Here is a 24,064-nt window from a genome sequence, read left to right as displayed (position 1 = left end):
GGAGTTTTGTGTGGATACTCTCAGCTGCATGTTAAAGGTGCAGTTCTAATGCAGGAGCCTGTATCATTCATGACATGTCTGTGAAGCTGAGTGTGGTCCGTTTTTTTTTTTTTTGCTTGACATTCAGTCCGTTGGAAAGTCAAAGGCAGAAGTTACAATGTTACAAGTTACAAAGAATTTGCTATCTTTGTCTGTTTTATGTTTGAAAATGACAATTAATCTATAATGACGATCAAAGCAGATTGATTTAGCCTATAAATTGCTGCAGGTAGGCTATAGATAAAATAATCAATTAAGGATCAAATGATTTGTTGATGATAAGTTATAGCAGCGTCTGACCATCATGGCTTTGTAGTCTATGGAGACAATTTTGGATTTTGAATTGTTCTTGATTTTAGCAGGAGCCAATGCAGAGAAGGCAACACAGGGATGTGATCTCTTTTCCTTCTCTGCCAGTTGCCTATATTGACACTTTACTTCACTGAGTGACTGGAATATCCTGATAACAAAGATTTTCACAGATAACAAATGGATTAGTTTTTCAGCATCCCTTTGAGACAGATTGTTTCTTTTCATAATGTTTCCCAGGTGGAAGAAGACAGCCCCACTAACTTGTGTGTGCCAAGTAAAAGGCATTTGGTCCTGATCAACAGTTTCTGTCACATTTCTGTGTGATCAGTTTTCTCACCTCACAGCCATTTCCTCCTCTCAATCTTCAGGATCTATAAATTCTTATAATAAAGGAAGTGCTGAGCGCTTTGCTTCAAAATAAAAGCAATCCCACAATTTATGAAAAACGCGAGAGAGAAAAAAAAAGTCCCTCAGACCCATATCACAGTGTGTCAATAAGTCATTAACACAACAACTATAATAACACAAATAATCATCATCATAATAACAATAATAATGATAATGTACCGTGCCAATTAACACTATCATCGTGAAAAGTGTGATTGGTAAAACATCCTACTTTGAAAATCAACCGGAAGGTGCTCAGTTAGTTAGACATCTCACCGATGATAGCCATCGGCCGACGCCTAACTGGAAGCACGGTATGTATACACACTCTACTGTGTAATTACCATAAAATAAGTATATTTAGTCTGGAAAACGACCGTTAGACTTAAGTTGTCCCTACTTTATGGTCGTGAGAATGGTTTCATGTCTTAATATTTGATTTCTAAGCGAGTAGAGAAACATTTCGGGCGATGCGGAATGGCGGTGAATGTGTCGAGAGGGAAGTTCATGGTTTATTTCTCAGAGAGCGACTGTACGACCCTGAAGAAGTAGGTAGCCAACATCATAATACTCGGAGATGTTTAGATAACACCCTCATTGTTCTTCTATGAGCTAAAACCGCAAATACAAACGATAAGTTTGGCCCGTTGTTACTGTAAGTGTGGCTGTACAGGTCACAAAAAGTTTTTGAAAACCGCATATACGCCTATTGAAGCCAGATGTGTTTGATTACAACAACTGGTGAGCAGAGCTCCCTGCTTGTACTTTTCACTGGTGCTGCTGTTGTTGGGCTGCTTTTGGCTTTTATAAAGGAAGCATGATGACAGAAAAAAAAGAAAAGAAATAGCCTGATCATAATCTGAAGATAGAACCACAGGTCTAATCAGGACCATGATACGCTTGTAATAAGGGGAAAAGGTTGGAAAACATGTAGTGTCCTGTCAATGCACATTTTGAAATGCAATTTCATCTGCAAAATAGAAAAAATCATTAAATATTCTTTAAAAATAGATTTTATACATAGGCCTATGCATGTTTAAACTCTGTTCACTACACACTGTACATCATTTTATAGTCACATAATGTAGACATACACACAAATACATGTCTACAGAATTTAAGTTATACAGTATGCTAATTGAGTGACAGCATGGTTGCTTTCCATTCCTGCCATGGATTTGAACATTATGCATAACTGCAACAATTAGGCTAGGTAATGTGTTTTAGTGTTAAGTTTATACATTTGCAAGTCTCTCCTTCCAAAATATGACATTTTGAACTTATTTTGGTTCATAAGTCAGCAAACTGAATATCTTGAGAGATATTGAGGATGTCATCTCGGGGGTGTCAGACATAATAAAGGGCATGTTTCACTATAGCCTACTCTATGTTGTGATTTAAAATGATTAGTGGATTAAATAAAATCAATAAAAGAAATAATTGCTTGTAAACTATGTTAGTTTTAAGTCAATTTTAGTTTTTTAGTTTTTTTTTTTTGCCATTTGCAACAATGTCCTGATAATGATGTTTGGATGCATGGTTTTGATGAGTTGTCACATCAGTATGTTAAATGTAAGGTTCCCAGTAGCTATAATTTTCATTATTTAAACCACTGATTATCTTTAGATATACAGAAATACATAGGCCTAGTTATACATAAATTGATTATCTTTAGATAATCAGTTTTTATTTATAAACCATTGGAAGATACTGTAAGACAGTCAATGTAATTTCCCAGAGTTGAAGGTCATGTATTCAGATGTCTGTAAAGTTCATCCAAACAGTAATACCAATTACCATGCTTCGATCTTATTGTCTCTCACCCGTAATTGATTTAGAACAGAGGGACCGTGACTCTGTGATGAAACAGTCGCATGCACTGATTGTTGTCATTGAGTCACATTTTTTGCCATTAACCTATTTTTCCATGGTGGCAGTCAGTTGTGAGGAGGAAATGGGAAGTTGCTATGGGACACAGATAGGTGCGCCTGAATAGTCCGAGTACCTTTTACATGCAATGCAAAGCATGCAGGCAGGCAGGACTCTTAAATGCTCTGCACATGTGTGATGCAGGATATTTTCCTTAAGAAGCAGCCGGCGTTTTTTCCTTAAGGAATGCTAGGCTGTGTGTTTTCTGTAGCCAACTTCAGGTTGAGTCCCTTTTCTCTGTCCTTACTAAAAGCTTTGGAATTTCATTAATCTGTGTGGGTGTACAGAAGTTGGCCTCCGACTGAATGTGGCCCTCAGCTAAGGATTTCTTAACAAAACTAGATTGTAATGGATTCCACCCCTTTGTATTTAGGGCTTAAGGATTTTGTGTGTATATACACTCAGCTGCATGTTAAGTAGGTGCACTTCTGATGCAAGAACCCTGTAGTAACTGTTATCATTCATGTCTGTCTGTGGAGCTGAGTGGGGTCCAGTTTTTGTTGACGTTGTCAGAGAGGTGTTTATTCAAAGTAATTGGAGAGTCGAAGGCAGCAGTTAGTCGACTGTGTTTGACTGCTATTTTATTTGCATGATACACATTCATTGGTTTTCAGTTAGTCATAATGTGAGAATTTGCTGAATTTGTTTGTTTTCTGTTTGAAAATGACAGTTGAACTATTAATCTATAATAACAATCAAAAGCAGACTTATTTATGAATTGCTGCAGATATAGATAGAATAATTAATTAACAAAGGATCAAATTACGATAATTGCATCTTTAACTGCATTATCTTATTATATGCTGCTGTAACGCTGCGTCGTTGTGCTCAGCCATGGAGGCTATAAATACTCTTTGCTCACTTGTTGCAAATGAATCTTTTCCCACGTGAAATATGAAACATGACTTTGTCTGTAGAAATGTTTGAGTGTTCAACCAGTTGGGTAAGTGGGTAAGAGAGTAACACGACCGAGTCCTCGTAGATACAACAGTGCAGCGCAGCCTAGGATGTTGTTGCTATGTCAATAAACAGTTCCGCATTACAAAGAAGCAGTGAGCAAGTTGCATTTCAGCTTTATGCCGGTTGCTTTGCAGCAGAGGCTCTCAAGTGGTATTTTGAATTTCCTGTGTTCTAGAAAGTTTTTTTTCTTTTTTGGTGCTTATGTCACTTGTTTTGCTGCTGAAAAGAAAAGCGAGTGAGATTATTTCAGAAAGGACCTTTCACATTTGAAGTGACAGTTCATACGCTCGCTCCAAATTCTCCTGGTGGCAAATATTTTCCATAAGAAGAAGCTCGTAATATCAGATATCAGATTGTCTCCTTTGAACACGAGCGTGGGTAGTTTGCTGTCTCAAGAAAACCCTGTATTGTTGTTGTTGTTGTTATTAGTTTTGATGACATGACATACAATGGAGAGTTTGTGGGGGTGTGACATGACATGTGACAGATATATAGTATAAACAGTACATATCATGTATATATTAGTGGGCTAAAAGGCTCATGAAATGTCACAAAACTGTTTACATTTGATTCAGCGTTTGGCTTTGCTGCCACTCTGTAATGATCACATCCCTCATTTTCTTCCCAGCTTATAAAAAAAAAACCTGACAACATCTTGCGAGGCGTGGGCAGCAGAGAGCTGACATTCTAACTTCAGTCGCCGTCCATAGTTCAACGTTGATCATCAAAAAGCGTAACCAACCGTGTTATCCTTTAATCTAGTCTGAGGGAAGAGCAAAGTAAAAGCCAGCCCTGTTGGAGGGACCAGAGGGAGGGGGGAATATGGGGAAGTGGAGATGCATTTCCCATAAGTCACTGTCAGGCGGCTCCTCCCCCCCCGGTCGGTTGGCTGACAGCCAGCATCAGGCAGAGGAGAGAGCAGAGAGGCAACTGTGAGCAGAGACACTGCTGAGAATCAAAAGCATGAAGGACGAGGCCGGCAAACAGAGCACCTTGTTTGTTTTTTCACTAATGTAGATGACAGCTTATTCAGAGCAGGAGGGAGGATTGCGATTCAGGCTGGCATCCGTTGGTAGGTATACACACACACACACACACACACACGCCCCACTGCCTCACACATACACAGAGTTGTTTTTTTGCGGTTATGTTTATTGCAGTGGGTCCTCTATTTCCTTTCCACGTAAATTCACTGGGGTGTGGTGTTGTGTCGTGCTCTAGCTGCACCGGTCTAAAGAAGGAAGTGGCAGTTCAACTGCACAGTGCACGAAGCTGGTACGGCAAGGTAACAACATTACTAAACTTTAGCACCTTTAACTGAAATGTAGCTGCAGCTGGATGTCAGATTTTCTTAAGTATCAACGTGTGTTAGTATCGTCAAGATAGCACGAATATGCAAGAATTCTTTTCTGTAGTCCGATTGCTTTATCCGTGACGTCGTGATTAATCCTGGTATGTCAAGAATATCTGTGAGTAAGTAAATGTGTAGTGTGTAAAGTGTGTGAGTGATAAGAGGATGCTAGGATCAAGTGTAATGGATCCACTGATGCAATATGCTGCAACTCTAGTAGTCTCAGCAGTCTGTAGTCCCACTTTCTCAGCTTGTACCCTGCATATAACCACCACCACGTATAATGAATTGAACCAGTGCTGCGATGAAAGCCACGTCTCAGAGCGCGTCAATTTCACGGCAATACACGCTTTGCTTATTATAAACCTCCGGGCCACAGGCACTCAGGCGATGCAATAATGCAGGCCTTTATTGGAAAGTTGTGCCTAATGTGAAGTTGCACGGCACGCTTCCTCTGAGTGAAAAAGAGCACTTGCGTTTGACACACTTGCAACTGTCAAAACAAGGCAAGGGTTGAATTTCCTGCTTCGTCTGCTGACCGCAAAACTTTCAAAGTTTCGATGAACAAGTGATCCCCTCACTGCCGAACTGACAGGTCTCGGTCAAAATGTGTTGAAATTTAAACAAGCTATAAACAAGACATGACAACAAGACTCACATGTTGATATATTTTGGACGACAAGAGGAATGATTTTGTGCCTTGAGCCTGAATAGATAAATGAAAGGTGATATTTTGGTTGTCATTCTTTTCTCTCAGCATTGTCCCGCTCACATGAGCTGGCAGGGGAAAAAAAAGTCCTGTGTTGCATTGTGGGGAGACTTTTTCACAAACTTGACAACATTTGTAAAGGTCACTCTCTGATGAGGATATGCGGGGACCACGTGATTTACTGTTAAGACGTGTTGTGTTGTGTATCACATGTTCAGCTAAACCAGTTCTCATAACTTTGTGAAGCAGATGAAAGTGTTGCCAATGTGTTTCACTGTAAAATACTCTCAACATGAGCTGCAGAGATTGAGTTGCTACACAAAAAAAAAAAGGTTTTGATAGTCAAAGCTAAAAAATATCAAACATGTGCTGCTACTTTAAAGCATTATTAGATGCATTTCTTTGTCATATATGATTAATAAAGTGGTTATGTTTGAGTTTTAGCATTTCTAAACAAATAATCAAAAGCAGCCTCTTTAGTTGCAGCTCTATTAATAATGGTTTTGTTTTAAAAGGTCTCGTGAAACAAAATCTTCAGTCACCTTTGTTCATCTGCAAACATACTTTATCGGTTCTGAGTGGGTTTCCCAATAAACAATCAATATTATGGTCAGTTAGTCTCTTATTTGGCATCAATGTAACACTAAAGAGAGAATCTGAAAACAGAATGATATTGTGAACTCATGTTGCTTGTGCTTTTCTGTCTTTGCAGATCCAGCTGACGAAATGGCGGTGAGGCAGGCGAGGCTTTTCAACTCTACAGCACCATTCTCCGGGTCGCCCAAGGCTGAACTGAAGGGCTCGTACCCGCCCTGCTCGGCCGCTGACCAGGGGACGGACGAGGACGATGACGAGGCGAAGGAGAGCAAAATGTGCTACATGCCTTCACCCCATTCGTTTCTGAATAAAGTCTGGACCCAAGGAACTGCAGAGCAAGTGGCCGAAATGTCATCGCAGAACAAGACCATCATTGCTCAGGCTGAATGTAAATATGACTCTTCTTCGAAAATATTTAAACAAATCAAATACCTGTGCCTCGACATAATGTGACCCCGATACTGTGCTTCCTTCAGGTGAAACCCAGGAATCCCAGGAATTCAGTCCATCTTATCTTGAACGATCTCGTTTTGTTATCACCAGGTATGGTGTTACTTTGACAACATTGCCTGTATTTCAAACTTATGAATTCATCTAATTTACAGTGATTGTTGAATACCGTATCTGGGATTCATTTGGTTGCCACTTTGTCTTTTTGTTTTCCATCAGTAATTCCTCTGAGCACAACAACGTGGCGTGCCCAACAACAGCCTCCTTCCAGGAGCCAAACGGCTCATCGTTACAGCTCACACCCAGGAAAAGGATCAGAAAGAGACAGAAGCGTAAAGAGAAGAAAAGGCAGCAGAAGGAGAAACAGCGGCACAGACATCGAATGCCCTCTGGAGTGCCCGAACAGGAGAGTGGAAGATTTCTGGTCCAGATCCTGGTGAGAATCCTGTTTATTCTTCACACCTCGTTGAATATTGCATGTGAGAAAGCTATTAGTAAGAGGTAAGAAGAAGTCAGTTGAACATAGTAAACTATTGTATCATTAAAGGAACTGAAACTACGTGAAGTGTTTTCCTTGTGAATCATCTTCAAGGATGAATTGAAGCATTATTTGGCAGTTATAGGCTCGATATCGAGACTTTATCTGCAAACATCAGCTTCTTTGTAATGTGGAAGTGAAGCACTTATTCCAAACAAAGCACAATGAAGTCTGATTGATTGTGTTTTTGCTTTTTTTTGTCTGTTTCCTTTAGGAGGAGTCGTCTCCCAGGAGGAGAAGCAGCCTCAGCGCCTCTAGCTGCAGCAGCGTGGAAAGCTCAGAGGAGCAGGACAGAGGACCTCCTCTCTACAGCCGACAGGTTTACACCACATCCAGCTGCTCTCCCCTCACCTGGGGGGAGCGCGTCCGCGGCCCCGCCTCCAGCCTGCGCTCCTTTGAGCAGGACAGCGACTCGGACTCCCTCAGCAGTGTGGGAGACTGCTCGCTGGCCCTCGCCGGCCTCAGAGGCAGCGTCAGTCAGGGGGACCCGTGCTACACACCGGCCTTTTTCAAAGAAGTGGAGAGGGAAGTGAGGGAAGATGAAGACGAGCTCTCGGAGGCCGATTCTGTCAACGAGGGAATCATCTTTTACAATGATGTATGTTCTGCATTTACCTCAGTCCATCTTGTATCTGCTTTAAAATGTGGTTCAACCCAGACTAACTTGTTTGTCTGTTTTTCCCGACAGAAAATTCAGCCCGTGGACTCCGAGTACAAGGAAGGGAGGGAGTTTGTCCGCTCAGATTTCATCAAAGAGGGCTCCTACGGCGAAGTGCACAGTGCTCGAGATGTCAACACAGGCTTCAGATTCGCTGTCAAGAAGGTAACACAGAGTGCACAGAGTTTTTTTTTTCTTTCTTTCCGTTGCTTGGTTTGAAAGTGTTGCCTGTGATTGATTCATCATTTGTTCCACTCCCTCTGCCTCCCAGATCGCCCTGAAGAGGTTCAACAGCGAGGAGGTGGGTGCGTGGAGTGCCCTCAGATCTCCTCGTGTGGTGGAGCTCTTTGGAGTCGTCAGAGAGGGGCCCAATGTTTACCTCTTCATGGAGCACAAATCTGGTAAACATTTCTTCCCTTTGACACACAAGCGCATTCTGTCAACATGTTGCCGCATCTGCTCAGATGGAGAATGTGTGTGTGTGTGAGTGAGTGAGGAAATGAGTGCAAAAACATGCACAGTAGGCGCACCATGAGGATAACAAAGTTCAATTGTGCAGAAATACGGATGTGATTGGTGTCGAGATGTGGAAGTGGGTGTTTCTGGGACGCTAGAGATGACTGTTTAGCTTTCTTAAAGCCAAGTCACACCAAACATCTGCAATGGGAGATGCCTGCTCGATAAACACAATGGCTTACTTCACCAGTTTTTCCTTTGTCATCAAACTCTTAGTTCTGCTTCAAACACTTCCTCACAGGCTGTACGGAGCTGGAAGAAGAGTTGAATCAGACACTTTGTATTGGAACATATTAACAATAGGCAGTCTTTGTCCTGCTCTGACCTGCTCTGTTATTCCAGGCTCTCTAGGCCAGCTGATAGCCCAGCGTGGCCGCCTGCCAGAGGACTTGAGCCTCCACTACCACTCACAAGTCGCAACAGCGCTGGAGTACCTACTGAAGAAAAAAGTGGCACACCTGGATATTAAAGGTATGACACACGAAAGGATATTTTTGAATATTAATACTAATATTCAAGTCAAAACACAAAACGGCGAGGCCTTATCTTATCTACGTTGCTACGAAAACATATAAAAAGTAAATCTTTATCTTATCTATGATAACCTTTCTCTTTCCAATTATTGTCACTGTGATGACACCAAAACATTTTCAAGTTTAGTTTTAACTGCAATGTTCAGAGTTGGAAATCAAAGTCAAGCAAAACGTGTCATCTTGACTTTTACTTGCTGTACCTTTTTGAAAGACAAAACATACAGAGAAAGTGAGGGTTAGCTCCCATCAGAGGTTTTTGTGTCTTCACGCAGCTGTCGTGTGGAACACAAGTGTCACGCAGTCTAGATTTGATCTTCAGCACCTGTGTTGTGAAACTAGACTACCACAGAGAAACCGAACGAGCTGGGAATTTCCCACAGGGTGACTCACCGCTGCGCTTAAGACACGGCGCATGTGCAAAGAAGAGGAGAGCGAGGGAGAGAGAGAAAAAAAAGGAGAGCGATCGAAGCGGGGGAGGGAGGAGAGGGGCTATAGGCAGGAAGTAGTATGAGAGAGAACTACGTGAGAAAAAGTACAGAGGACAGAGAGAGAAGGGTGAAAATAAAGCGGTGAAAAAATGAGAGAGAAGGAAAGAAAAACAGAAAGGGAACTACATTAGAGGAAGAACAAAAAAAGGAAACAACAAAACAAACCAAAAGCTGCAGAGCAGGCAAAAAGAAAACAAAAAACAAGATGGTGCTGTTGTAGCTCAGGCGCCACCTGGTGTCTGCAGTGGCTCAGGGAAATCAAGGAAGTGATGCCGGCTGCCTGTTTACCAGTCTCCACATTCATCCCACATAAAAAGTCTTTTCTAAAGCAGCTGTTCCTCAGGGACCTCGTGTGTCACTTTTATGAAGCTCCTTTGTCCTGTAGGCTGGATTATATTTGTGCAGCTGCCCTGTTTCCAATCACGTCATCCACACTGTAAACTGCACAATACAAGAAGTGAAAATGAACAAGTGGTGTCAAGATTAGTCAAGTCTGTATAATTATAGAGCCCGTTTTAAAAACAACAAATGTCGGCCCAAGCAGAGTAATACAGTGGATCTTTGTCTGTGCTTGTTTCCCACAGCTGACAACGTGTTGTTATCGGAGGACGGTAGAGACGCTTTCCTGTGTGACTTCGGACACGCTGAGCGACTGGACAACCAGGGGCTGAGCCTGAGCGGATCCAACGGTAAATGCCGTGTTAACATTCGGCGAAAGAGGACGTGTCAGTTATCCACTCGCATGTCCTTTAATCCGGTAATGTAATTCGATGCAGATCTGAAGGGCAGCGAGACCCACATGGCCCCTGAGATCGTCAAAGGGGAACCCCGCGGAGCCAAAGCAGATGTGTGGAGCAGCTGCTGTGCTTTACTGCACATGCTCAACGGGTGTCAGCCGTGGACAAGATACTACACCTGTAGGCTTTACCTGAAGGTACAAGACGCCACCGCCCTGCTGTTTTTTCTTTTCTTTTTTTTTTTTTTGTCTCAGATGTTCGATCTGATCGTCACAGTCCCACATTTTTGTGTCGGTTACAGATTGCCAACGAGCCGCCGCCTTTAAGAGAGATCCCACCTGACTGCAGCCCGTTCACGGCTGAAGTCCTGAAGGCAGGACTCCAGAAGGATCCATCCAAGAGAGCATCAGCCTCGGACCTCAAAGAGAAAACTGACAGAGCCCTGAAAGAAGGTAAATAATTGATTCATCCATGGTTGCAGAAGAAGTTGTTTGTTAAAAAAATGAGATTACATTGAAATAGTTATATTGTAACCTTACCTTAAATGTGTTTGTGTGGCTGCAGCTGGAGGACTCACCAGCCCAGTGAAGGGACCCTACACCAGCCCCTTGTACATTTCCAACAAACCTCCTGACTCCCTGCAACTCATCAATAGCAGCGTCGACTTTGACGATGAGGAGGAACACCGAGGCTCTGTCGAGAAACTGATCACAGCAGGGAGGAGGATTGAAGATCTGGAGGGTGATGAGAGAGAAGAAGTAGAGGAAGAAGAAGTGAAGGAGCGGGGCTTGCCGCTCTGTCCGCAAATGCTTATCTCTGAGCCAAACCACAAGAGGAACAATAAGATAACCACTGTTTCTGAGATGGAGCTACGTAAACTGGAGCGAGGTGAGGCATCTCTCAGTCCTCTCAGCCCCTCTGGGTCCAGTCTAGTGTGCGTTCATGTTTAAACTCAGTGTTTTCTGATTTGTTTGCAGATTTCTACCTCAGCAGTCTGTCCCAGCCTCAGTCTGCTGAGATGCAGGTGCAGCTCCTGTCTTGTCTCAGCAATGAAGCTTATTCAAACTGGGAGCCGTGGGACAAAAAGGTAAACCAAAACACACAACTGGCTACAGCTAAAAATCATTAAAAAAAAAATACTCAAAGAGCTTCAGTCTTCATCCGTTATGGCTGAAATCTTAACAAACTTTGTCTTGGGTTTCCCTTTTTTTAAACAAATCCCAGGACTCTGGCCGCTGGTCCCTGAGTCCAGGAGATGACTTCAGCTCTGGCGTCTTCTCCTACAACAGTCAACCAGATGTGCAGGTCTTCAGTATGGATTTGCTGGGCCACACACAGCTACCGCCGCCATGTTGTTTTGAAGGTGAGATTAAAAAAACATCACATTTGTTTTTTTTCTTGTTATGGAAACACGTGGCATCATTCCCCATACGTCATGTGCCTCTGTTCTTTGTGATTGGCTCAGGGGTGGATGTCTGCATCAGAGACTTCAGCAGGAGAAGCATTCGGATCAGAGAGACACGCCGGGTGAAGGTGGGACACATCGCCACTGGAATCAGCGATCAGGTGAGGACAAATGGCGATCCGAAACACACCGAAACTCATGCTCAATGTTTGTGAAAGGGCAAATGCTTAATGTGTGCTTCTCCTTTTAAGATCTCTGAGAGAGTTTTCACTCTGGAGACGCAGAAGGGCCAGCAGATCGCTCACGATGAGGAGGTGCAGGAGTCTGGTCTGGAGCTCTGCTGTGTCCCCGCCCCCGACTTCAGCCCCGCCTGGAAGTGGAGGATCAGGGACGGGGTGCTGGAGACGAGATAGAGCCAAGAGTGTCATCTCCACCATCGAACATCCCGCCTTGTGTTGAACTGCTTCGAGCATGTGCCTTTAGTTTGTCTGAGGCATTCATTAGTGCGCAAATAAAATCTATCCCACACTCCTTCATGCTTCATATGACCTCATGCTGTTTGGTTTTTAGCCTTATGTGCATTGAAAGCACTGAACTTACTGTGATGTTTACATGTTGCTTGTCCTTGTCAATAAAAAGATAAGTGACCTGTGCATTGATGTTGCTTATTTATTAATTAACACCACATAGTAAATATGAACAGTTGCCTTTAATGCAGTGGTTCCCAACCTTTTTTGGCTTGTGAGCCCATTTTGACATCACAAATTTCTGGCGACCCCCGCATCCGTCAATCAAGATGCGCCAGAACTCGATTTATATTCAAGAAAGTGAAAGTATTGAATACAGTTGTTTAAGAGTGTGTGGTGTTTTTAGTCATAATTTTCAAAGAATAATAATTAGTTAAAAAAAATATTTTTATCAGTATTTTTTTTTTTAATTACTAGACATTTCAGGCGACCCCATTTGAATTCCAAGCAACTCCACATGGGGTCCTGACCCCAAGGTTGAAAAACACTGCTTTAATACCACATCTTAAAGCAGAAGTAAGCGATCCGGTCGTTTTGGCTAATGCTGCGTTCCAGGCAGGCTTTTGAAACCGTAAATTACAGCTTCAAGTCACAACTTACGACTTTGTAGCGTTTCAGGCAACCCACTCGTGTTTTTCCGACCTGTTTTACCGGTGAAAGTCACTATAACGGCCACTCGTAACTTCCGACCCGTGAACTCGTACCAGATTGAACTGGTATGACTTCACAGGTCGGAAAAACACGAGTTACGAGTTTCCTTGAACGCACCATAACAGTCCTCGTCCCTACGTCACCACATTCACGGCGTCCCTTGGCTGCACACACAGCCCTGCATGCCGTTCTCTCTCCTCATTGGATAAAAACTGTAGGATACGATAAATGTTTTCTCCTCGGCTCAGAGCAGAGCAGAGTGACTGACAGACCCGTGTTTCGGTCCAAACACTCTATGTAAGTGGTTGCTGTCGGAAGATATAACTATTTAAGACTTATATTAACTATATTAAATATATCACTTACTTCTGCTTTAAGATGTTTAAATGCTGTTTCAATGTTATTTTAGTCTTTTTAGGCCACGTTCTCAAATCAGATTCATACTAATGATAATTAAATTATTTGTCAGTCATACCCTGTGTGATTGCAGCAGACAACATTCAAGTGTTGTTACAGGAATTCAGTCTCCAGAAAATGATTCGTTGAACATTGACCCTTGAACAACCGTTGAGGGGTTGAAAAGTCCAACTGAAAGTTTGTAACCGTTGGACTTCAGTGACATTTGCAATGTATATCCACAACCCAATCTCAGTGGTTGTGGTTGGCCACAGTGACCTTTCCTCTACCAGGGTCATCATTACCCTTGTGCGAACAAATGAACACCAATAATTGAAAAAAACAATGGGTATATAATGAATCTCGCAAGCAATAAGAGTCTAAAGGGGTTCAAATTACTGCACAGTATATTCATTTATATGTCGGTACTGCTCTTAGCATCTTAAATCATGCCTTGAGTAATTAATACATATACACAATAACAGTAAAAAGATTTATTTTCCATATTATAACATACAATGTCACTGCAAAAAGATTTTTAAGGGAGACTTCAAACTAATATCAGCTTTACAAATGTGATAGAAAACAGTGAAAATTGGAGAATATCAAAGTGATTTCAGAATTTAAAAAAAAATACAACAAGGCACTGACAAACAAGAAAAATGTATAAAAAGCCTTTTTGTTGTGTCCACAAAATTGCAGTTTGAATAACTCAGGTAAAAATACAGTACTTTGAAAATGTAGAAAGTGAGGTAAGCATCTGTGAGCAAGCCAGTGCTTTCTGTTTCTGCAGCGCAATTCTTCCACGGACCGCAGGAAGCATCAGTTCATGACTCGTGGCTCGTGGCTCGTGGCTCGGTTCAGTGAGAACCACATTAGGGTCACATGCTGGTCAATATACCCAAACAGACAGCTTATCATTGAATGTTACACAGGAGTTAAGAATCGATTCCCATTTTGCTGAGATATTATGACTTTTTAGACAAATCCCTGCAGTGGCACTTTTATTAACCACTGAAATAAGGCAGACTTACATTTTTATTGGAAGAAAACAGAGAAATAATGACAGATGTGTCATTTCTCCTTGTTTATATCATGTTCTTACTTTATCTGGAAATTGTTTGCAAAAATATATTTTTTTAAGTACATGTGACCACTTTCTAATAGCAGATCATTGCAGATTTACACCAGTAAACACTCACAAATACATATGAAGATGGAATTGCTAGCATACGGACACCATGATGCGATGAATAGAAAGAGTGGGAAGATCAGAAATGCAAGTTGAATGGACCCAAAAGAAAACGACAAAGAAAAGAATGCAGACAAGACCCTCTTAAATCAAGAAAGAAATTTCAGTCCATATATCTTTTAGGGCAGAAAACAGAATGCAGTGACTTTTTTTTTATGTACCTAGTAAAAAATAAATTACTTAAAATGCATTCCCTGTTCAAGTCTGACAACCTCTCCACCCACTGCATGTTGTGCATATAATCATGCAAGGCTCACTTCCTCAGTGGCATGGGGATCATGGGTATGACAGCGCGTTCAGGCAAACTCCCAATCCTTACACATGACTAGGACGCAGAAATGTTTGTCCTTGTCCAACTACAAGTTCTGCTTGTTCAACTTGTTCCCTCTGCCATAACTTTCTTTCTTTTCTTTCTTTCTGTTGTGTTGTCCTGATGTTCGCTCGTACTTTTGATCCGGACCCATTTTCCCCTCAGTCGCAGTTCTTCCTGTCCTTCATCCATCTGCTCTTCCCGTACGCCTCACATCTTGCGGATGACGATAACAGTAGTGAGAACACCTGCCAGGAAAACGCCCACTGTCTGCCATGTTGGAGTTCCAAAGTGGGAGCGGATGCCCTCCTAGAAATTATAAACAGACACAAATATTTTTTACATACAGTATGTTTTTTGCACAATCTGGAGCAGAAGTCTAGTTACCAATCAGTGATGTGCTACTTACCCAGCCTCCTTGCTCCCTGATCCAGTTGATCAAATTTTCCCGGAGGTAGTCTATGGTCCAGTTGATGATGGTTTTGATGATATCTGGAACTTGAGTCACAAGAGCCTAAGAAGAAGTGAAGAGAAGACGCCTTAAGGACATTTTTTACACAATGGCAATTCCAAATAACCGATTTCTTTCACTTCGTTTCATTTTCATAATGACTAGACCCACTACACAGCTACTTCACATACTTTTATGACGAGTCGACAGGCAAAGTAGAACAAGGCAACCACCCTGCCCCAGTTGAATCTGCCATCTGAGAAGATCTCAACGGCAACTTTCAAGAACATGTCTTTTGTTGGACTAATCGAAGGGTCGTTTATCATCCTGGGGGAAACAAAGATTCAGCAATTAGGAACATAAATACATGATACAGCTATTGTTGGTAAAACATTTTTTCAATTCAAACACTTGAAGTAACAGGTTTTCTACCTCTGGAGCTGTACATTTCCATCCAGCTCATCTCCAATCTGCTGCAGGCACAGGGCAAGCTTCTTATGGTTTGGGTCACACAGCTCTCCTGCACCCAGCTGTGCCCTGGTCACGACTGTATCTCCATGTCGCTGAACCCGCTCAAAGATGAAACTAGACAGAGGGACATAGATGCATGGATATATATATAGATATATTTGAATATGATCTGACCATTTACACAGGTCAGTGATGAGAAGGCAAGGTAAATAATGCTACTTACTCCTTTAACAAAACAGCTCCTACTTCCACTATCTGATCTTTGGTGTTTCCTGTAAGACAAGGTCATAGTTAAACCCTCCAGATGCTGATAACGCTGTTTTACAACCATAGTTAATAAACCAGGGAATGTCAAATCAGGGAAACACTACCGCGCTTCTCTCAACTACATTGAAAAAACACACACAAAAACTGTCGTTTCAGTGTGCAAATAAGAAAACATCATATTGTGTTTATTATTTTCCCGTGAATTCACATTCTGTTGTATTTCTCTCTTCGTATCAATTTCGTTGAATGTCAGTAATCCCGTGAGAAACATTTGCTGTAAACATAACACAGCAGATAATTCCCACACAGTTGGTTGTTGGGCTAATTAAATTAGCTTAAGTTAATTTGCCGCTGTTCGACACTGTGGTGACTGGCTACGTGATATTAGATATTCCCCACCGAGTGGCGAGTGGATATTTTGGTGGTTTGAAGAAAGCGTAGCGATGATGTATGTTCCGGTTTTGTTCAAACATATTATTTGCTAACTCACTGTTGTAGCTAAGCGAGCTAACGCAGTGTATAAACACGCAGAGCAAGTGCGAGCTAACTTAAGTCTCGCCACAGTGAGTTCAGCAGCTAATGTTAACGCTAGCAAAGGGAGAAAAAAAACTACAGCAACATAACAAGACTTTATTCTTAAAATATCATATTGTCTGTGTCTAGCAAAGTGCCGAGGGACACTGTCACTGTGTATTTATTTACTATAATATTATTGCTGATGCTAGCTAGTACCTTGGTCGCCTCCTCCCGGGTGAGATGCCATCTTGTTGTCTGTCTGTTTAGATCACCTCTACTTCCGTACAATCATGTGACAAGAAGGTTTTATTCGCTTGTGAGAGGAGCTGCTGGAGCTGCTGGAGCTGTTGCTGCTGCTGCTGCTGCTGCTGCTGCTTCAGGGCTCAAGTCTTCGCCGAGACTGTTGGGACCACAGATATTGTTGTGATGTCATGGCGTTCTATCTGGGGCGGTGAGGTCACTCGCTGTTGCCAAGGTTTTTGTACATCTTTTTTTTTTTTTTTAATCATGAAAATACAACCTCTCGTAGAGCATAATTATAATGATACAGGTAAAAAAAGGGAAAAAAGGAGAAAAAAAAGTACAATATAAATGTGCGCACAAAAAAAAAACATTAGGGGGCTCATGAAGGAAAGGAAAAACAAAGCAAAACAAAACAAAACACTATTATGAAATAAAAGTGGGATAGTTTTTGATTAACAGATATGTTGAGTTGCCTACCTGTCTGTCTGGCTGCCGGTCTGTTGTTTTTGTTTTATTTAGTTTCAGAATAAAAAAATATATTTTTTGAGCCTCGCCTTTTCGTAAACGTCACTTCCTTTGTCTCGCCGTTTTCCGTCCGTCGCGCGCATGCTTAGGCCTCTTTACGACTCTGCTGGCAAAGATGGCGGACGCACAAGTACGTTTGAGAGAACGGCGTGGTTAAGTAAAATCGATATAAATACACTTAAATAAGCTTACTACCCAGGCGATATTACGTATGTGACATTATGGTGTCCTTATACACGACTCAGAGCCATTCAAATGAACGCAGAATATCAAATAGCGGAGATTTGTTGTTGCCGACCTGCATCCGCGTGTAACGTTAAATTAGCCTGGGTGCTAACTTTGTTAGCTTCGCCTGCTTCTATCTTTTCCTCTTCATCAGCGCATTGCTTTATTCATGCTGTGAGCGACAGCGATTCTTAACGGAGTATTTTATCAGTAATGTCCCCTAAAGTTAATCGCCGCATAGAAGGGTGATGTCCTGTATAAGAGGAAGTAAGTTTTTACTTGGCTAGAAAGGCCGGGCGGCGACGTGAGGAACGGGTCGCCCTAGTGTGTGTGTGTGGATGGCTGAGCTCAACACGAGTCTGTGTTTCACGCTCCTCTTTTCCTGTTGTTTTCGTTGCTCCACAGACCGAGAGGGCTTATCAGAAACAGCCCACCATCTTCCAGAACAAGAAGCGTGTTCTGGTCCCCGAAGGTGCGAAGGAGGCCAAGGAAAAACTCCCCCGCTACCACAAGAGTGTTGGGCTGGGCTTCAAAACCCCAAGAGAGGTAAGTCGTAAAGGTTATTAAAAATATATTTTAAAAGTAAGTTATTAAAGTCCAAGCTGCAAGTGATGCTTTTCTCACGATGGTCTTCCAAGCCCGCAGGGTTTTGACGACAATGCCTTATGGCTAAACTGATGCAGTCATAAACTGTAAAAGGACTTGGGTGCTTGGGGAATGTTTTTAAGAGTGATAACACTAACAATGTTGTCTTTCGTCTACAGGCTATTGATGGCACTTACATTGACAAGAAATGCCCCTTCACTGGAAATGTCTCCATCCGTGGTCGTATCCTCTCTGGTCAGTTTAACTCTTAATCTGTTGGCACTGGCTTGGGTTGTTTCAAAGTGTTTTGAATGAGTCTGTGAATTTGCCATAGCAGCTTCTAAAAAGGCACACTGGTATTTTGGTACTCGGATATTATGTAACCTGATTCTAGATGTGTACATTTTTGCACAGTATGATTTACAAAATCTGATGCGTGTACTCATGTTAGAGTTTGCAGACTCTACTCCAACCCTCCAAATCAAGAGTAAAAAATGATTAATATCCTGTGCTACAATGGCATGCAGTTCTTAGATGCAGTTGAAGCAACCCAAGCAAGAACCACTATTCTAACTTCAACACAAATACATTTTGCAACTTTATTTTCCATGTCACTGTCCTGCAAATGATGTTTTTCTCACGATGGTCTTCCAAACCCTCTGGGTTCTGACGACAATGCCTCAGGGCAACGCTGATGTAGTCTAGTGACGACAAAATTGCCTGTAATAAAAGTGGGGTGACGTTTTTCTCGGATCCTCCCTGTGTCTGTTGACCTCAAGTGCTTTCTGTAATGTCTGTAAGGTAGCTGTTTATCTAAGTCTTTCTTTCCCTCTGTCCTAAAGGTGTGGTGACCAAAATGAAGATGCAGAGGACCATCGTCATCAGACGCGACTACCTGCATTACATCCGCAAGTACAACCGTTTTGAGAAGAGGCACAAGAACCTCTCTGTCCATCTGTCACCTTGCTTCAGGTACTACCCCTCACATGCTTATTTAATTTTATGCAGTAAGATCAAACTGATGTTGACTTAATGGTTCACAATACATAGACACAATCTCTGTAAAATATTAGTGTTTCCCCTGCCTTAATTTTGTAATTATTTGAAGTGTAGCAGAATCTGTTGCTGCTCACAAAGTAAATGTTACTAAATCTCCTGTCTAAATGCAACAGGCCACAGTCTTGTCAAAACATTAAATCAGACTTTGCTGCAAGTGATGTTTTTCTCACGATGGTCTTCCAAGCTCATGAAGCTCTGACGACAATGCCTTTGGCAAACACTGATGCAACTCAGCTGAACCTCCAATTATCTTCACAGTGGACAGAGTCTCCCTCCGAACACCTGTTAATCTGTCTGAATTGTGTTTTTTCTGCAGAGACGTCACAGTTGGAGACATCGTGACCGTTGGTGAGTGCCGACCACTCAGCAAGACTGTGAGGTTCAACGTCCTCAAAGTGACAAAGGCTGCAGGCGCCAAGAAGCAGTTCCAGAAGTTTTAGGCGTTTTGACTATGAGCAGGAAGGTTACTTGTCTCACTGTCAAATAAAGAAACATTGTTTAAATAGCTCGTTTGCCTGTTGTCTGTCTTTGTCAGTCTAAAACGTTAACTGAATAATACATGCACAAACTGATTAGCTGTGTTTTTGTTTCATTTCAGTTAAAGGGACAACGAGGAGTTTTGGAAAAGCGAAGCGTTTTCACACTATATTTATGAGCCTCCGCGCGCACCGTGAAATTCTTTGACCGGCGCAAGACCGACTCATGTTTTCATTCATCAAGAATTAAAGTCAGAGGTTCGAAGACGATCGCATACCGTCGTAGTTCCGACCATAAACGGCGATTCGGCTGCGTTATTCTCATGACTAGCCACAAAACCGAAAGTAAAGAAAGCTGGTCGGCTCGACCAGCATCTCCACCACCACTAATAACAAAATAACGATAGAGACAAAACGATATATTTATCGAAAATGGGCCCATTAACAAGTGTGGGTAGCGTAGATTCATCCACAACGTGAGACTTTTTTTAATAACCAATAGAAACTCCTCGTTGTCCCTTAATGACAGCATATTATAGATGCAGCGGTACACTGCATATTATCAGTTGTATGGTAAAGATTATACAAAGTGTTTCTTTCATCAAATATTCAATCTTTAACAAATTGTCATTGTATGGGGCTAAATACTAAAGCTTAGTATCAGTAATTTGAGATGGTTGCATCGGTAAGTGCTCTTCAAGATAGTGCAGTGTTTCTCCACTCATTAACCTAAAGTCAGATGGGAAGACACTTGACGATAAAGCTAGTCATTCATTAGTGGTCAGTCCTGATGTGAAATACAAACTGATTTATTATATACCATAGACTTGTTTCTAGGAAAAACTGTCCACATACAGGTAAAACTTTTGCATAGATGGTATCTCTGAGAAACCGGGGAATTTAGTGGCGGATTACTGGATGATGGCCCATCCAAAGAGCACAGGGGGTCAATGAACGGTCTTCGTACAAAATAATGTGAATAATATTCTGAGGCCTTAACTGAGTTGAGCACCTACAGTGCATATGGAAAGTATTCAGATCCCCCTCAAATTTTCACTATTTTGTTATTTTGCAGCTTCATAAAAATATTTTTTTCCCCTCATCAATCTACACTCAACACCCCTAATAACATAACACAGAATTATAGAAATCTTTGCAAATAAATAAAAAAAAAAAGAAAAACTTGACATGTCGTGTGCATAAGAGTTCAGACCCTTTGCTGTGACACTCATGTGGGTCATTCAGGTGCTGTCCATTTCTTTTGATCATCTTTGAGATGGTTCAACAACACCTTCATTGCAGTCCAGCTGTGTTGAATTAAGTGGATTGGGTCTGATTTGGATGGCACACACCTGTCTAAATCAGGCCTTACAGCTCATTGGGGCAAAGGTGGTTAAAGAGGAGCCTGCTGCCATGTCCCATCTGTGAGAGACGGCCGGGGGATGTCAATCAGTGAACGCAGCTGAAGCCCAGGTTAGCATGTCACTTTCTTTGTCTGTCCCTCTTTGCTGTTTTTGGAGCCCCAACAATCAGTCATGACTCTGGTGCTTGGGGAATGTTTTTAAGAGTGATAACACTAACAATGTTGTCTTTCGTCTACAGGCTATTGATGGCACTTGCATTGACAAGAAATGCCCCTTCACTGGAAATGTCTCCATCCGTGGCCGTGTCCTCTCTGGTGAGTTTAACTCTTGACAAAAACTTGAACACTAATCTGTTGGCACTGGTTTGGGTTGTTTCAGAAGTGTTTGAATGAGTCTGTGAATTTGCCATAGTAGCTTCTGTAAAGGCACACTGGTATTTTGGTACTTGGATATTATGTATCTGATTCTAGATGTGTACATTTTTGCATCAAGAGTCAAAAGTGATTAATATCCTGTGCTACAATGGCATGCAGTTCTTAAATGCAGTTGAAGCAACCCAAGCAAGAACCAGCATTCTAACTTTAACACAAAAATACACTTTTGCAACTTTTTTTTTCTATGTCACTGTCCTGCAAGTGATGTTTTTCTCACGATGGTCTTCCAAACCCTCTGGGTTCTGACGACAATGCCTCAGGGCAACGCTGATGTAGTCAAAGTGACAACAAAATTGCCTGTAATAAAAGTGGGGTGATGCTTTTCTCGGATCCTCCTTGTGTCTGTTGACCTGAAGTGCTTTCTGTAATGTCTGAAGGAAGCTGTGAATCTAAATCGTTGTTTCACTCTGTCCTAAAGGTGTGGTGACCAAAATGAAGATGCAGAGGACCATCGTCATCAGACGCGACTACCTGCATTATATCCGCATGTACAACCGTTTTGAGAAGTGTTGGGCTGAGCTTCAAAACCCCAAGAGAGGTAAGTCGTAAAGGTTATTAAAAAAATATTTTAAAAGTAAGTTATTAAAGTCCAAGCTGCAAGTGATGCTTTTCTCACGATGGTCTTCCAAGCCCGCAGGGTTTTGACGACAATGCCTTATGGCTAAACTGATGCAGTCATAAACTGTAAAAGGACTTGGGTGCTTGGGGAATGTTTTTAAGAGTGATAACACTAACAATGTTGTCTTTCGTCTACAGGCTATTGATGGCACTTACATTGACAAGAAATGCCCCTTCACTGGAAATGTCTCCATCCGTGGTCGTATCCTCTCTGGTCAGTTTAACTCTTAATCTGTTGTCACTGGCTTGGGTTGTTTCAAAGTGTTTGAATGAGTCCGTGAATTTGCCATAGCAGCTTCTAAAAAGGCACACTGGTATTTTGGTATTAGGATATTATGTAACCTGATTCTAGATGTGTACATTTTTGCACAGTATGATTTACAAAATCTGATGCGTGTACTCATGTTAGAGTTTGCAGATCTACTCCAACCCTCCAAATCAAGAGTAAGAATGATTAATATCCTGTGCTACAATGGCATGCAGGTCTTAGGTGCAGTTGAAGCAACCCAAGCAAGAACCACTATTCTAACTTTAACACAAAAATACACTTTTGCAACTTTATTTTCCATGTCACTGTCCTGCAAATGATGTTTTTCTCACGATGGTCTTCCAAACCCTCTGGGTTCTGACGACAATGCCTCAGGGCAACGCTGATGTATTCTAGTGACTACAAAATTGCCTGAAATAAAAGTGGGGTGACGTTTTTCTCGGATCCTCCTTGTGTCTGTTGACCTCAAGTGCTTTCTGTAATGTATGAAGGAAGCTGTGAATCTAAATCGTTCTTTCCCTCTGTCCTAAAGGTGTGGTGACCAAAATGAAGATGCAGAGGACCATCGTCATCAGACGCGACTACCTGCATTACATCTGCAAGTACAGAAGAGGCACAAGAACCTCTCTGTCCATCTGTCACCTTGCTTCAGGTACTACCCCTCACATGCTTATTTAATTTTATGCGAAGATCAAACTGTTGTTCACTTAATGGTTCACAATACATAGACACAAGCTCTGATTAGTGTTTCCCCTGCCTTAATTTTGTAATTATTTGAAGTGTAGCAGAATCTGTTGCTGCTTACAAAAAAGTAAATGTAAATGCAACTGGCCATAGTCTTGCCAAAACATTTAAATCAAACTTTGCTGCAAGTGATGTTTTTCTCACGATGGTCTTCCAAGCTCATGGAGCTCTGACGACAATGCCTTTGGCAAACACTGATGCAGCTCAGCTGAACCTCCAATTATCTTCACAGTGGATATAGATTCCCTCCAAACACCTGTTAATCTGTGTGTCTGAATTGTGTTTTTTCTGCAGAGACGTCACAGTTGGAGACATCGTGACCGTTGGTGAGAAGAGGCACAAGAACCTCTCTGTCCATCTGTCACCTTGCTTCAGGTACTACACCTCACATGCTTATTTAATGTTATGCATTAAGCTCAAACTGATGTTGACTTAATAGTTCACAATACATAGACACAGTCACTCAACAGGCCACAGTCTTGCCAAAATATTAAATCAAACTTTGCTGCAAGTGATGTTTTTCTCACGATGGTCTTCCAAGCTCATGAAGCTCTGACGACAATGCCTTTGGCAAACACTGATGCAGCTCAGCTGAACCTCCTTTATCTTCACAGTGGACAGAGTTTCCTACCAACACCTGTTAATCTGTCTGAATTGTGTTTTTTCTGCAGAGACGTCACAGTTGGAGACATCGTGACCGTTGGTGAGTGCCGACCACTCAGCAAGACTGTGAGGTTCAACGTCCTCAAAGTGACAAAGGCTGCAGGCGCCAAGAAGCAGTTCCAGATGTTTTAGGCGTTTTGACTATGAGCAGGAAGGTTACTTGTCTCACTGTCAAATAAAGAAACATTGTTTAAAAACCTTGTTTGCCTGTTGTCTGTCTTTGTCAGTCTAAAATGTTCCACTGAATAATACATGCACAAACTGATCAGCTGTGTTTTTGTTTTATTTCAGTTAATGTAGTGGTACATTGCATATTATCAGTTGTGTGGTAAAGATTAAACATCAAGTGGGAAGACAATTGACAGTAAAGCTGGGCCCTTTAACATCCTAGCAATTGCCAGATTCTACGA

General features: G+C 41.9%; 4 protein-coding genes across 6 annotated transcripts; 3 read left to right on the top strand and 1 right to left on the bottom strand.

Moving 5' to 3' along the window:
- The first annotated feature begins 1,018 nt into the window (after positions 1-1,018).
- map3k14a (mitogen-activated protein kinase kinase kinase 14a) lies at positions 1,019-12,140 on the top strand. 3 transcript variants are annotated; one of them, XM_083976609.1, is made up of 16 exons: positions 1,019-1,052; positions 6,400-6,672; positions 6,761-6,827; positions 6,954-7,170; positions 7,487-7,870; positions 7,961-8,095; positions 8,202-8,331; positions 8,789-8,917; positions 10,052-10,156; positions 10,244-10,401; positions 10,506-10,656; positions 10,769-11,092; positions 11,182-11,291; positions 11,429-11,567; positions 11,670-11,770; positions 11,861-12,140. In XM_083976609.1, the coding sequence occupies exons 2-16, from the start codon at positions 6,414-6,416 to the stop codon at positions 12,020-12,022; spliced, it is 2,571 nt and encodes an 856-aa protein (XP_083832735.1). In that variant the 5' UTR covers positions 1,019-1,052; positions 6,400-6,413; the 3' UTR covers positions 12,023-12,140. The 3 variants fall into 3 exon arrangements, with proteins under 3 accessions (XP_083832735.1, XP_083832734.1, XP_083832736.1); XM_083976608.1 differs by lacking the exon at positions 1,019-1,052 and adding an exon at positions 4,461-4,699; XM_083976610.1 differs by lacking the exon at positions 1,019-1,052 and adding an exon at positions 4,895-4,912.
- A 2,715-nt stretch (positions 12,141-14,855) lies between these two features.
- baxa (BCL2 associated X, apoptosis regulator a) lies at positions 14,856-17,183 on the bottom strand. Its single transcript, XM_083976606.1, has 7 exons — positions 17,171-17,183; positions 16,667-16,850; positions 15,891-15,939; positions 15,629-15,781; positions 15,388-15,523; positions 15,155-15,259; positions 14,856-15,054 (listed from the first exon to the last, which is right to left on the bottom strand). The coding sequence occupies exons 2-7, from the start codon at positions 16,695-16,697 to the stop codon at positions 14,956-14,958; spliced, it is 573 nt and encodes a 190-aa protein (XP_083832732.1). The 5' UTR covers positions 16,698-16,850; positions 17,171-17,183; the 3' UTR covers positions 14,856-14,955.
- A 117-nt stretch (positions 17,184-17,300) lies between these two features.
- Positions 17,301-19,593, top strand: LOC310989904 (small ribosomal subunit protein uS17). Its single transcript, XM_083977057.1, has 5 exons — positions 17,301-17,348; positions 17,849-17,989; positions 18,208-18,283; positions 18,871-19,000; positions 19,404-19,593. Exons 1-5 carry the CDS (start codon positions 17,334-17,336, stop codon positions 19,525-19,527), a joined length of 486 nt encoding a protein of 161 aa, XP_083833183.1. The 5' UTR covers positions 17,301-17,333; the 3' UTR covers positions 19,528-19,593.
- A 1,570-nt stretch (positions 19,594-21,163) lies between these two features.
- Positions 21,164-23,851, top strand: LOC310989400 (uncharacterized protein). The gene is made up of 6 exons (XM_083976438.1): positions 21,164-21,241; positions 21,780-21,899; positions 22,118-22,193; positions 22,780-22,899; positions 23,286-23,366; positions 23,663-23,851. The coding sequence occupies exons 3-6, from the start codon at positions 22,147-22,149 to the stop codon at positions 23,784-23,786; spliced, it is 372 nt and encodes a 123-aa protein (XP_083832564.1). The 5' UTR covers positions 21,164-21,241; positions 21,780-21,899; positions 22,118-22,146; the 3' UTR covers positions 23,787-23,851.
- The last annotated feature ends 213 nt before the right edge of the window (positions 23,852-24,064 follow it).

The sequence above is a fragment of the Trachurus trachurus genome (genome assembly GCF_905171665.1).
Source record: "Trachurus trachurus genome assembly, chromosome: 8".
Classification (NCBI taxonomy): Eukaryota; Metazoa; Chordata; class Actinopteri; order Carangiformes; family Carangidae; genus Trachurus; species Trachurus trachurus.
Note: the sequence above shows the minus strand (reverse complement) of the source record. Positions and strands in the feature narration are given on the sequence as shown.